A 12,903-nucleotide genomic window follows, 5' to 3' on the forward strand; every position below is an offset into this window, starting at 1 on the left:
AAAGATATGTGTGCATCTTCACTTCATTATTTAAGGCCATACTACCATATAGGACACAGCCAGGAAACATCTGCAACAGTACATATAGAGAGAAGGTAGTACGCTACATCCAGGTTCTGACTTCACTGAGACACATACACCAGAACGTTTTACAGATTGCTATGGTATGAATCTGCTTGGCTTATAGACAAAGATTACACCTCAACTGTTTCATCACAAGGGGAAGGGGCCATACACATATTATCATTTTGTATGTGTGCCTTAACATGAAACACATTAGGAAATAACACAGTTTTAAACCATGGTATTGTACCAGTAAATTAATGTGACACTGCATCTTGTTTCACTTACTATAAAATTACTCACGAACTATAAATTGTTCCTACTTTAAAAGATATAATACAGAGCTTATAGCAACTGAATCTGTCTCCTCTTACTGTATATTAATAATGCATTTAGAGTGCAACATTTCCCAACCTAGAGTTTCACAAAACACCAGCCTCCGATGACACTTAATGAAAAAAAAAACCCTTCAGTGGTCAAACACTTAAACTGTAAACTATCCCCCATCTTGAAGAGCAACAATGTATTTTAAATACACTGAGAGAAATTTTATTATCATAATATTGTTTAAACTTTGCTACCCCAGTAGATCTCAAAATTAAGACTACAGAACTGTTTTTGGCATGATTATCATCCTGAAGAACACAAGATGAAGCTAAAAATTCAACGGTGGTAAAATACCTAAGGGAAGAACAATTCATCAAAGCTAAATGTTTCTGAATTCTAATTTTAGGTCATAAAAATGGAACTTGCTGATCGAACCTAGCATTAAAACAGTACAGTGTTTTACCACACTAAGCTCTTTTTAATTAACTGAAAATTCAGTATTCTGATGGGCAGATGCATGAGAAGTCCTTTCTTTATAAAAATGTGTATATTTACAAAAGCAAAAGTCAAATTTTAAATTGTGATCATCTTATTCACAAGTTAAAATTGATGCAACTTTTCCTTCTACTTAAAGCTTGATTAAACTTTACACAAAAAACTAATCCTATTGTATATAGTGATGTTAAAAGAAGTGCTATCAAACGATGGAAAAAATAAACTTTGTGACTCATGACATTAGGTTTATAACTGTGGAGGTGAACTGTTTCTTAAGGAACTACTTTAACCTATGATACAAATAGCAATTTAACAAAAATTTACTTCAAAGATACACAAATTTTCTCTAATAAAAATTTAAAAGGTACCTTAAACAATATTCCATTATCTACTTCCTCTGAATTGTTTGCTTCATTCCACAAAAAGGCCCCAGTACTCACCATTGCAGTTCTGGACTTTAGAAACCAGTCGAATCTGAACTGAGGAGAGTTGCGAATGCACTGCCGCAGCTCATCATACACGTTTTCCTTGTCGAATCCAAGCTTGTGAAGCATACAGATCAGGAAGCGGTCTTCCTCCTCAGTGTAGTTTTTCCCTTTGTTAGTACCATAAGATATTCTCAGCTGATGAAAAGGTGCTTTGTACCGTCCAATCTATGAAAATCAGATTTCACATTATATAAAATACAAATCCTATATAACCTATATTTCAAACTCTGTAAAGTTAGCTATAAATGTTGTATTTCACATCCATTTTCTATCCAAAGCACTTCCATCATATCATAACCTTTGTCCTGAAACAACTTTGGTCTTTATTATTCTAAAAAGAAATACAGACTCAGACTTTCTAGTACTATGTAGCAAAGAGCTAAATCACAGAGACTCTGACCCACATATACCAACTGAAATACTGACGTAAATTCTGTTGAGAATGTCCATGAAGTTTGAATGTTGTTCTCTAAAGAAATTTTTAATTTTAAATCATTTCCTTTCCTTTTAAAAAGTTACTTTAACTCTTATACTTACAGACAGGAGTTATTTTATCAACTACAATACTTATTAATAGTCAAAGTACCTTGGTGTCAAGTGCTTTTTTGATACTAATTCTTCTCTGAATTCTTGCCTCTCCTCTTTCAATCTGAGCCATAATCTTTTCTATGTCCTGCAGCTCATTGCATCTTTCCCAGAACACAGCTGTAAGAGTAAAATTGGGTAAATGGGATAGGTGGAGAAAGGGAAGAAATATAAGTAACTTGTTTTTATAAATGCTCTATTTGCTAAGGATTAAGAAATGTTTCCCTTCTTCCCACATCTAACACTAGTAAGTCACACAATTATCTGTTTCCTTAACTGTAAAAAAAATAGTTAAGGTGAACTGCATGATTTATCTATCTCCCAACACTTAATTCTCTGCTCTTTTGAACTTTAGCAATCACCACAGCACAACTACACATATCCACTTGTCAACCCAACAGACTTCAGGAAACACAGAATTATGTAGTATTTGAAAAGTTATAAAGAGAAATGAAGTAAAAAAAAAAAAAAAAGGCACAATTATTCAGTGACCTATTCTTGTTTTCTTGGTTACAGTTAGTTAACGAGGGTAAAAAAAAAAAATATATTGATGCCATTTTAAAGAAGGGGAGATTTTCTAACTCAATTTTTAAAAAATAAAACAAGATACTAAGTTGTGGCAAATTTTAGCTTATCAAAACATCATTCATGGACTTCCCTGGTGGTTCAGAGGTTAAGACTCTATGGTTTCAGCCCAGAAGGTACGGGTTCCATCCCTGGCCAGGGAGCTAAGACTCCACACGCCACACGTGTGCTGCGCTTAGTCTCTCCGTTGTGTTTGCCTCTGTGTGGCCCATGGATTCTAGCCTGCATGCTCCTCTGTCCACGGTGATTCTCCAGGCAAGAATACTGGAGTGGGTTGCCATGCCCTCCTCCAGGGGATCTTCCCAACCCAGGGATCAAACCTAGGTCTTCTGCATTGCAGGCACATTCTTTACCATCTGAGCCACCAGGGAAGCCCACATGCCTCATGTGTGGCCAAAAAAAAATTTTTTAATTAAGCAAACAAATACATCATTCAGAGTTAGTTAAGAAAATCTCAACTTTCCAACAGCCCTCCAAAAGCCCGAGAACATTCTTATACCTATTAAAATAACAGAAGTACCTGAGTATTCAATGACTTCTTCTGGAGTTTTTCCTTCTACTTCTCTTGCTATATTTTCAATATCATCACGACCCCACTTCTCATTAGCTTTGATAAACTGGTTAAAATCTCTCTTATTCCAATTGGTAAATCCCTTCAAAGCAAAAGAAACAAAGCATATCATCACTGAGCTTGGGGGAAAAGCTATTAAAACTTTATCAATCCTGCTAAGTATTACAGAAAACTTTCAGCTGCTCCGAGTTCTAAGTTATTTTAAAGTGGTAACTATTCATATACATAGATGTGCACTTTAGCAATACATCATATACATTACTCAGACAGCCAAGCAACTAAGTCTGAGTGGGAGAGTAAGAAATGCTGCCCAAAAAAGTGACATTTTCACTGCACTTTCAAGGAGAACTTGTCAGGAGGAATGAACGTGAAGAGCAAACATATAAACCAAGTGGCAAAACGAAGTAATAATAAAGCTTTAAAGGTAGGTTAGAGCTAGATTCTCAAAGGCCTTGATTGACCTAAAGGATGTTTAAAAAAAGTACCAAGCAGATACTTGTAATTGAGGACAACGACGTAGTAAAAATGAGAAGACCCACAGGAAAGGGAAGGTGGGAGTGCTGCAAGAAAGGTGATCAAAGATACTGACGCTACAACAATAGATTTGGTGCAAATCTATCGTCTTCTCTTCCACCTCCACAACTCATGACAAGCACAACGCAGCATATGCCCATACGCCCATGCTTCATCTTCTCCAATTATTCCACTTCTGAAAGCAAAAACTTCACTTCTTTTGTTTATCCCCACAGAACCTAACAGGGTACCTTACAAAATAACCATTACTAAATCTGGTTGTGGTTGAAAGCTATACCTGCGTCAGAAGCTTCTCTTTCTCCTCTAACTCTTCATCATTAAGGGGCTCGGCTTCATCAATTTTCAGCTGTTCTTCCTTTTGTGCCTGTGCTGCATTTGGTAGGTCAGGATTTCGAGGGACCTAAAAATATACGTATTTTTCCTATGTCATCGGCCAATATATTTCAGGAAATATGTGATGAACTAAACTCTTAACCAACTACATGAAATTTTACAAGTTTTAATCCAAGAAAATACATTGATATCATGCATTTAGTAAGTTAAAACAAATGAGATTAGTTACAAAGTGTTACTTCTGTTACCTTGTAACCAATTGTTTTTCTGTAATATAGAATTTCTTTTTCCAATAATTCAAATAGACGTGGAGGAAAGAACTGGAAATCCTGAACATTGGGTTGTTTTGGAGGTCGAGGAGCCTAAAAAAAAAAAAAAAAAAAGCATTGTTTGTAAAAACAAACAAACAAAATAAACCTTTTTTGCTTTAAATCTATCTGAAATCTTTTTGCACTCTATAATACCATGACAGCCAATTCTCCAAGCAACGGAATGCACCTTCCATAATATTTAACAAACATCAAGCAAATTTTAAATGCTTACATTTAAAATTAACTTTTAAAAACTTGCAACAAAAGCTGAAGGAGGTACACTGGAAGAAACCACCCAAAATTTAATTCTCAATCTGATTTTACTGCAAGAATATAAGAAGAAAAATAATTTGTTGCATTTCCAATATTTTTAGGTATTTGTGCTCTGTCAACTCACCTTGGGTGCTTTAGGTTCACTGACGCGAAGAGCTTCCCTGAAATAGGCATCGACAGCATAGTTGGCTTTTCTTTCTCGTTTAGGAGGCTCAATCCACTCTGTGAATGCAATCTAGCCCATGGGAAACAATTCAAATCACCAACTTTTATTTTACAGTCACAAATCTTACACGAATGCAACTCCTACTGCGTACATCAATATGACTTACTTATAAATGCAGATATTCATAACACCCTAGACTATATGAGGCTAAGGACTAATGCAATTAATACACAAGAGGATGTCTGCTGCTGCCAAGTCGCTTCAGTCATGTCCGACTCTGTGCGACCCCATGGACTGCAGCCTACCAGGCTTCTCCGTCCATGGGATTCTCCAGGCAAGAACACTGGAGTGGGTTGCCATTTCCTTCTCCAATGCATCAAAGTGGAAAGTGAAAGTGAAGTCACTCAGTCGTGTTTGACTCTTAGCAACCCCATGGACTGCAGCCTACCAGGCTCCTCCATCCATGGGATTTTCCGAGCAACAGTACTGGAGTGGGGTGCCACTGCCTTCTCCAGAGGATGTCTAGTGAATAGCATAAACATTCAGTAATTATTTCCTGACCAAATTAATGATAATTGGGTGAAAAAAAGAAATGCTACAGACGGTATGCTAGAACTAAAATTAGGAGAGAAATGTAGATAAATATTTAGCCTAGAAAAAATTCAGAGGATATAAATGCCTAAATGTTAAAAGGGAAATCATTAGGTAGAATTATTTTCCTTCTGCCCTGCAGGTATTTTCTAATTTCACTATATAATATCAATTAGGAAGGAAATAGCAATTTAGAAATTAGGAACTTCATCCCTTTAATAATTAATAGCCAATTCTGCTTAGGGGGAAAAAAAAAAAAAACCTAAGAACGTTGTGACAAATTTTATTTTTGGCAATAGTTTTAATTTCCAAATATCCCAAATTACTATAATCATCCCACACAATATACTTTACTGTAACAGTATACATAAAATTTTAAAACATTTCAGCATTTACCAACTGAAAATTTGGCATTAAATTTAACACACAAACGAAAATAATTTAGATGTGAGTAAATAGAAACGACTGCTGTTTGAGATAAGGCATCACACCTAACACTTAAATTCCAATTTTCAAGTAAAATATTAAGTCTTAAAGTAACCAAAATCTCTTTATAAATTACCTTTTGTTTTTCTCTATAATCTTCTCCTTCAAAGTTATAAACACTCGACTCTGTATCCATTGTGAAATTTCTAAGTGAGCTTTCACCCATCTTGGAGAGCTTTTCATTCATCTCTGCAGTCTAAGGAAACAAAAGAAACATCTTTGTAGATTTGAGAATTTTATAAAAGCACAAGAACTATAATCAAAATGAATTGGACTTTATAGAACATAACTTCTGTGGAAGTAAAAGTGTAACTTACATAGCTGTTTCCTCAGTTCTGGTTTAAAATATTTTATATACTAGAAATAATCATTTAATCTGCATCTCACCTTCTTTGCACCTCTTTCCAAAATCCCATCAATATCCTCATCAGTAATCTCACTCTCCTTTGAGGCAAATACGTGTGTTGCCCCATGCCTTATCATTTGAAGCATTTCATCTTTCCCAATTTTGTTCAGATTCTGATCCACAAGTCTCCCTGAAAAAAGATGTTGATGTGTAATGTTAATTAAACTTCTGGAATTTTAAATGTTAGATAAAAGCGCACATAATTTTACCTCAAACATTAATCATTTCTGTTTATTCACATTTGATAATTTTCACTTTTACATAAAATGCCAAATTTTAAGTTGTTAATATTTAAAATATTTCTTAAAGCTTACATGTTATGTAATGAAGTCTACTGAATACCATCTCAATAAAATATATTCTCGTGTGAGAATAACAGTAATTTGGGATATGTGAAAATCAAATTACCAAAACCTAGATGAGAGTATTATAAACACTGGAAGTTTCTGATAAGCAGAAACTGATTAGTATTATTACTAATAATCCCAAATCAGCCTTTTCTACTTAGAAAATGAAGTACAAAAACCTTCTTCACATTGCCAAACTTCTAGAACTATTCACATATACTTGTGTTTCAATTTTCCTACTTCAACCAACTTGTAACGAGTGGATAAAGATGCAAGGTGTTTTCTGGGGCCTTAAATCCTTGTATCATGGTTTTAGGTCCCTCACAGAATACACCATCAAATATCTGTGACTTTCCAAGTTAAGACACATCTTCAATACAAAGAATATGATTATTGAAAGCTATCTCAATGCTACAAAAATGTTCTTAGGCTTACAGGAATTACTTTCCTGTTGGTGTGAAGGAACTTTTCAGACTTAAGTACTTCTATGTATTTCCATATTTTTTATTATATCCCTTAGTACACCAAACACAGCCCAGAGGCATACACCGAAGGCTTGCTGTTTGACTAGTATGTCTATAAATGGGATTAACAAAGCTACTAGCACAAATTTGTTTCAAAATTTGCCCTAGAAAAACCCAAAATCAAAAGACTGTTTTTCTCAGCTGATTGTAAAAGAATGTTTTTTAACCTTTAAAAAAAAGAAAAAAAAAAAGGTGTTTCAGAGATGAAAATAACTGCCAACGAGAACCACAAGGCAGATGTCTTTCTAAAACCATGGATGAATGTGAGGACCGTTATATCACTCGTGAGAAATTTCACTGTTTGGCAGGCCCCAGAAGTCCCCAGAGACTTTCCTAATTAAACATTTCACTGTAGTAATTTATACAGCTTTTGATACCCTAGATGAGTCACTTCCTAGCTGTATATATGATAGACAAGCAACTCACTTCTATCTCTGATGCCAACCTCCAGCTGGCATGAAGACTAAAGAATACTCTGTATTTAAATATTGACCACATCGCCTGGTACAAAATAAGCCTGTTAAGCAATTATTAACAAAAATAACTAACAGTATTCAATCATGTATTGTCTTTATGTATACGACACACGGCTAACTCTATGGATGGCATTCAATTCAGTTCACAGTTCAGTCATGTCCGACTCTTTGTGACCACAACGACTGCAGCACGCCAGGCCTCCCTGTCCATCACCAACTCCCAGAGTTTACTCAAACTCATGTCCATTAAATCACTGATGCCATCCAACCATCTCATCCTCTGTCACCCCCTTCTCCTGCCTTCAATCTTTCTCAGCATGAGGGGCTTTTCAAATGAGTCAGGCCTTTGCATCAGGTGGCTGAAGTACTGGAGTTTCAGCTTCAGCATCAGTCCTTCCAGTGAACACCCAGGGCTGATCTCCTTTAGGATGGACTGGTTGGATCTCCCTGCAGTCCAAGGGACTCTCAAGAGTCTGCTCCAACACCACAGTTCAAAAGCATCAATTCTTCAGCGCTCAGCCTTCTTTATATAGTCCAGCTCTCACTCTCACATCCACACATGACTACTGGAAAAACCATAGCTTTGCCTAGACGGAAAAGGAATGTCTCTGCTTTTTAACATGCTGTCTAGGTTTGTCATTGCTTTTCTTCCAAGGAGTAAATGTCTTAATTTCATGGCTGCAGTCACCATCTGCAGTGATTTTAGAGCCCAAGAAAATAAAGTCTCTCACTATTTCCACTGTTTCCTCACCTATCTGTCATGAAGTGATGGCACATTAAGGGATATCAAAGAAATGTAACACTCCCTTCCTTACATGGCACCTAAGACCCTGGATGACGAAACCACACAAACAAATGGAGCCACCAATAGAGAACATATAGCCCCCCTGGCAGCCCAGAGGTTAGGGTTCTGGGCTTTCACTTCTCGCCCTGGGCTCAATCCCTGGTTGGGGAACTGAGACTCCACAAACTACATGGCCAAAAAAAAAAGTTCTGATGTACAGAATTTTCTAATTTCAACAAAGTCCATTTGGACTTCGCTGGTGGCTCAGACAGTAAAGAGTCTGCCTGAAGTCCAGGAGAGTCAGGTTCGATCCCTAGGTTGGGAAGATCCCCTGGAGAAGGGAATGGCTACCCACTCCAGTATTCTCGCCTGGAGACGGCAAGGGCAGAGAGCCTGGCGGGTTGGTCCATGGGGTCACCAAGAGCTGGACAGGACTGAGCGACTAACACAACACGACAGTATACCTCTTGGCTTCAGGGACAGAGAAAATGTATTTGGCCACAATACAATTTGCGAGGGAAAGACACCACCGTGGGCCAAAGGTTGAGGGTTTGTTTTCACTTTTAGATTTTACATATCCCATCACTAAAAGATCTATCTCAAGCTTCATGAAAACACAAATGTCTTCCTTGAAAGCTCATGTGGCACGAGAACCTGAAGTTCCCTTCCATTCATCCAAAATAAAATCTCACTCTCACTTTCTAGTCCTACTTACATAAATGTTTATTCTGCGTCTCACTCTCACTCAATTACAAACCTTGAAAGTAAGAACACTGGTTGGTTTCAGTCACCTTTGTATTCTCAGCACTAAGAACAACGCCGGGCATCTGTGGCTGTTCAATAAATAATTTTGAACTAGAAAATCCAGGGGGAAAGTGCTATCAATTCAACTTGGTAAATGTTTAAAGTCCTAAGGCTCACCCTGCTGGATGACGATTGAATCCAGTCTGAGTTTCATCTCAGCACGCTCCACTATTCTTTCTTCTACAGTGTTATCGGTTATGAAGCGAAACACTCTGACTGTCTTGGTCTGTCCAATTCTATGTGCTCGGTCCTAGGAAAATAACTAGGTTACTTTGAATCCAGTTGAAAATTCACATAAATAACATATGAATGTGTATCTTGAGAAACAAAATGAAAATATTCTCAAGTACAATATGGTTTTAAAAATATGAAACAAAACACTGATGAGTTCATATTCATTAGCATTTCATTAACAGTTCCTAGTCTCAGTTTCAATCAAATTTATCAGTTATCTCACAAGAAATCCTTCCAGAAGTATAGAACATGTTGAATCTGTGAGGAACTACCATATTAATTTTACTAGGTTAATGGAAATAAAATATACATCATGTCTTCAGACAACACAGACAAAATTATAATCTTTAAGTATGACAATAAAACTTTTTTAAAAATTTTTTAAGTTTAAATTCAAAATGTTTTTCTACTAAATCAAATCTAAATTTTCACAATAATTAGGGAGGAAAAGTGACATAAATAAACTCCACAAACAATATAAAACTCCTAGTCTAAACAGTACCCAATCAACTACATATAAGAAGTCAAACTAATTTGAATTCCATTTTCTGTTTCACTTCTGTTAAGTTCAGAAAACACATTCTTATAAAGCATCCCTATTTCTAATTGATCGATTTCCCCCGGCCACCTTTACAAAGAGTCACAGGATGAAAGTGGCCAACAAGAAAAGATATAAACACCACACGTCAAGTTATTAGCAGTACCAACTTACAAACTTTTATGTTTTGCTATTACTCTATAGATCCATAAGTTTTCTCAACGTAAGAACGTTTCTCTTGATCTGGCCAAGATACTCAAGATGCATGGGCCTAAAATTTTAAACATCAAACGTGGCAGGCAGTTTAGCAGCTCCCCCAAACCTGTTTACCATCCCTCCAAGACACAACTATAGTATCAGTTACCAACTCCTTCGCAGTAAGTTATACTATGTGATTGAGTGCTGGCCAATCGAAGTGGGGACACTGTCAGTTCTGACCCATGAAAAATTCCCTGGGCAATTCCCAGTTTTCTCTCCTGATGGAAAGGATATAACAGGACTCTAAGGTCCTAAGATATGGCAGATGTAAGATGGAAATACCCTGATTTAGATGGATGATCACTTGCAAAACACCCTCAGTGAACTATGAGGTCAGAGAAAATACAATTCTATTGGATTCAGTCACTGACATTTGTAGACTGCCCATTAGCTCACTTTAACTGAAACATCTATTAAGCACGGAGTATATTTGTTGTCTCTTACCATAGCCTGAAGATCTACTTGGGGATTCCAATCTGAGTCATACAAAATCACAACATCAGCAGTAGCAAGATTGATGCCAAGACCACCAGCTCGTGTGCTTAACATAAAAACAAATTTTGTGCTGTTTGGTTCATTGTATGCATTGATGGACTCCTAATGACATAAAATAAAAGTCAGAAAAGCATTTTATCTGATAATTTTGTAACCTCTGCTCCCCAGATTTTACTCACTTGTCTCTCATCATGGGGTGTCTGTCCATCCAACCTACAGTACTCATAATTCCTCCACATGCAATAATCTTCCAAAATATCCAATACCCTGGTCATCTGACTGAAGATCAGTACTCGCGAACCTGTTGGCAAATGTAACAGACCATTATCAGAAGGTTCAGAAGTAAAAAAAAAAAAAAAGTATTTAAATTTACTGCTAACCAAAACCAAGACTAACCAATTACCCCTTCATTCCAGGTAATGTAGTTACAAGGATAAAACTACACATTATTATTCAAGTCAGTCACTCCCCACATTTTTCCCATCAAGGCACAAACAGAAAAGGGCAGTATTTATAAAACACACTAAGGTAAACAAGAAAGGCTATCTGCCTCTGGCCTGGGAAATCTTGCCATCCCAAAGACATCTTTATATCCCACATACTTAAAAATAACCCTCCACCACAACAACCCTTCCCTGTGCAAGGCCCAGGCATCCCTTGACACACACCCAGTACCCTGACTTCACGCAAGTTCTGAAGACCCACTCCAGATGGAAGGACCATCCAGCTGTGTCTAACACCTGCACCATCATCCTTCATTTAGGCCACAACGCAAATTATCCAATACTCCCATTTCTTTAGCCAGCTGCACAATGCCTTCAGTAGGATATGAGACGACCAGTGGATCATTTTGGAAAATAATTATGAAACTACCTTGTCTCAGAATCTGAGGCTGATACTCTGCTCATGTTCCACGTTCTCATGCCCTAAATGCGCAAGGATGCTCAGCAGTCTCCTATCCACTCCTTGCCACCCTTCCCTGCACTCAAGTTTCTTCAGTTACTCAACTTTTAAGGAAAGTATTTTAGAAAATACATTTCCCAAGAAAGGTATAAAAAGAAAACAAATTCACTGACAACTCTAACAATGTTTTCAACAGTCAATATCCTAAAACAGAGTTATCTACTGGTACAATTATCATTCTTATCAAAATATACAGAGAAACACAAATGGAGAAATTTGAAACCTGTGTACTTCATTTTATAGAATGAAAAATTTGTTCATGAAATGCCTTGATATCTGGGATACGGTTCAAGAGTCCAAAAGGAGGAAACAGGTGCAGTACAGATGAAAACAAGCTGTGCCACTAGCTTACAACTGCTGAAGCTGGCTTCATACTAAACTCGCTCTACACTCATGTAATTTAAATAGATCTGTACACATACTCATTTTCATATAAAAAGTTAGCATATTATAAATAAAACTGTTTTGGGTCCATGCATATAATGTTTAATTAAATTAAAAATACACATAAATAACTGAAGAACACCACTATGAACACACCACCACCATCTATCAAAGGCTCTGTGAACTGTATATGAGTGGGAAGGGCACTCTTGGCATTATACCAAAAAAATGGTATTTCTAGGGAAGTGTATAGAAAATGAGAATTTCCCCTCAAAAATCCAGTGAGTTTGACTGCCTTAACTACAGTTCACTTTCTAAAAAATTTGAGGCTTAAAACTGGGGGATTGGCAGGGTGGGGTGTGAAGCTCAGATTAATGCACAGGAGTTTTTCAATGTCCCAAACTTCAACTTTACAAAGTGCCAGTGCAGGGGAGCTCCCTCACTTTAACATCACAATCTTAAAAGTTTCCACTACTTCTTCGTTTGATACCAGTAACAGAGGTACCTTGTTCTTTTAATTTAGGGAGCAGCTTGTCTAACACCACCATTTTGCCACTGTTGGTAACCAGATGCATGTCCGTTGTGTAAGGAGGACCCGGTTCAGCCCCATCAAAGAGATAGGGGTGGTTACAGCACTTCCTCAACTGCATCAGAATGTTCAGTAGCCGCATTTTGTCCATCTTCCCTGCAGAGTTCAGTATATCTATATCCTTCATCAATATCCGAGTATACCTAGTGAAAAGAAAACATTTTAAAGAAAAACATCGATGGTTCAAATGTTCCTGGATGGGTCCCTGGCATTTTATATACTTAAGCCCATCTCAACCCCAAAATACCCATATGAAACAACACATCAACTTCTAATGTGCGCTTAGGAGTGTA

General features: G+C 37.0%; 1 protein-coding gene across 1 annotated transcript in view; it reads right to left on the bottom strand.

Annotated features, from left to right (window-relative positions):
- Positions 1 to 12,903, bottom strand: part of SMARCA5 (SNF2 related chromatin remodeling ATPase 5) — a 38,626-nt gene that overhangs the window by 2,339 nt on the left and 23,384 nt on the right. The window contains exons 11-22 of the mRNA XM_086346554.1: positions 12,527 to 12,753; positions 10,854 to 10,975; positions 10,624 to 10,776; positions 9,267 to 9,399; positions 6,196 to 6,344; positions 5,885 to 6,004; positions 4,690 to 4,800; positions 4,230 to 4,343; positions 3,926 to 4,048; positions 3,064 to 3,196; positions 1,960 to 2,078; positions 1,326 to 1,538 (exon numbers count right to left, since the gene is read on the bottom strand). Of these exons, the coding sequence (XP_086202680.1) occupies positions 1,326 to 1,538; positions 1,960 to 2,078; positions 3,064 to 3,196; positions 3,926 to 4,048; positions 4,230 to 4,343; positions 4,690 to 4,800; positions 5,885 to 6,004; positions 6,196 to 6,344; positions 9,267 to 9,399; positions 10,624 to 10,776; positions 10,854 to 10,975; positions 12,527 to 12,753 (1,717 nt within the window). The remainder of the gene's footprint in view (positions 1 to 1,325; positions 1,539 to 1,959; positions 2,079 to 3,063; positions 3,197 to 3,925; positions 4,049 to 4,229; positions 4,344 to 4,689; positions 4,801 to 5,884; positions 6,005 to 6,195; positions 6,345 to 9,266; positions 9,400 to 10,623; positions 10,777 to 10,853; positions 10,976 to 12,526; positions 12,754 to 12,903) is intronic.

This window comes from Bos grunniens, chromosome 17 (assembly GCF_055505025.1).
Source record: "Bos grunniens cultivar Pamir isolate PY7600 chromosome 17, Bosgru_T2T1.0, whole genome shotgun sequence".
NCBI lineage: Eukaryota > Metazoa > Chordata > Mammalia > Artiodactyla > Bovidae > Bos > Bos grunniens.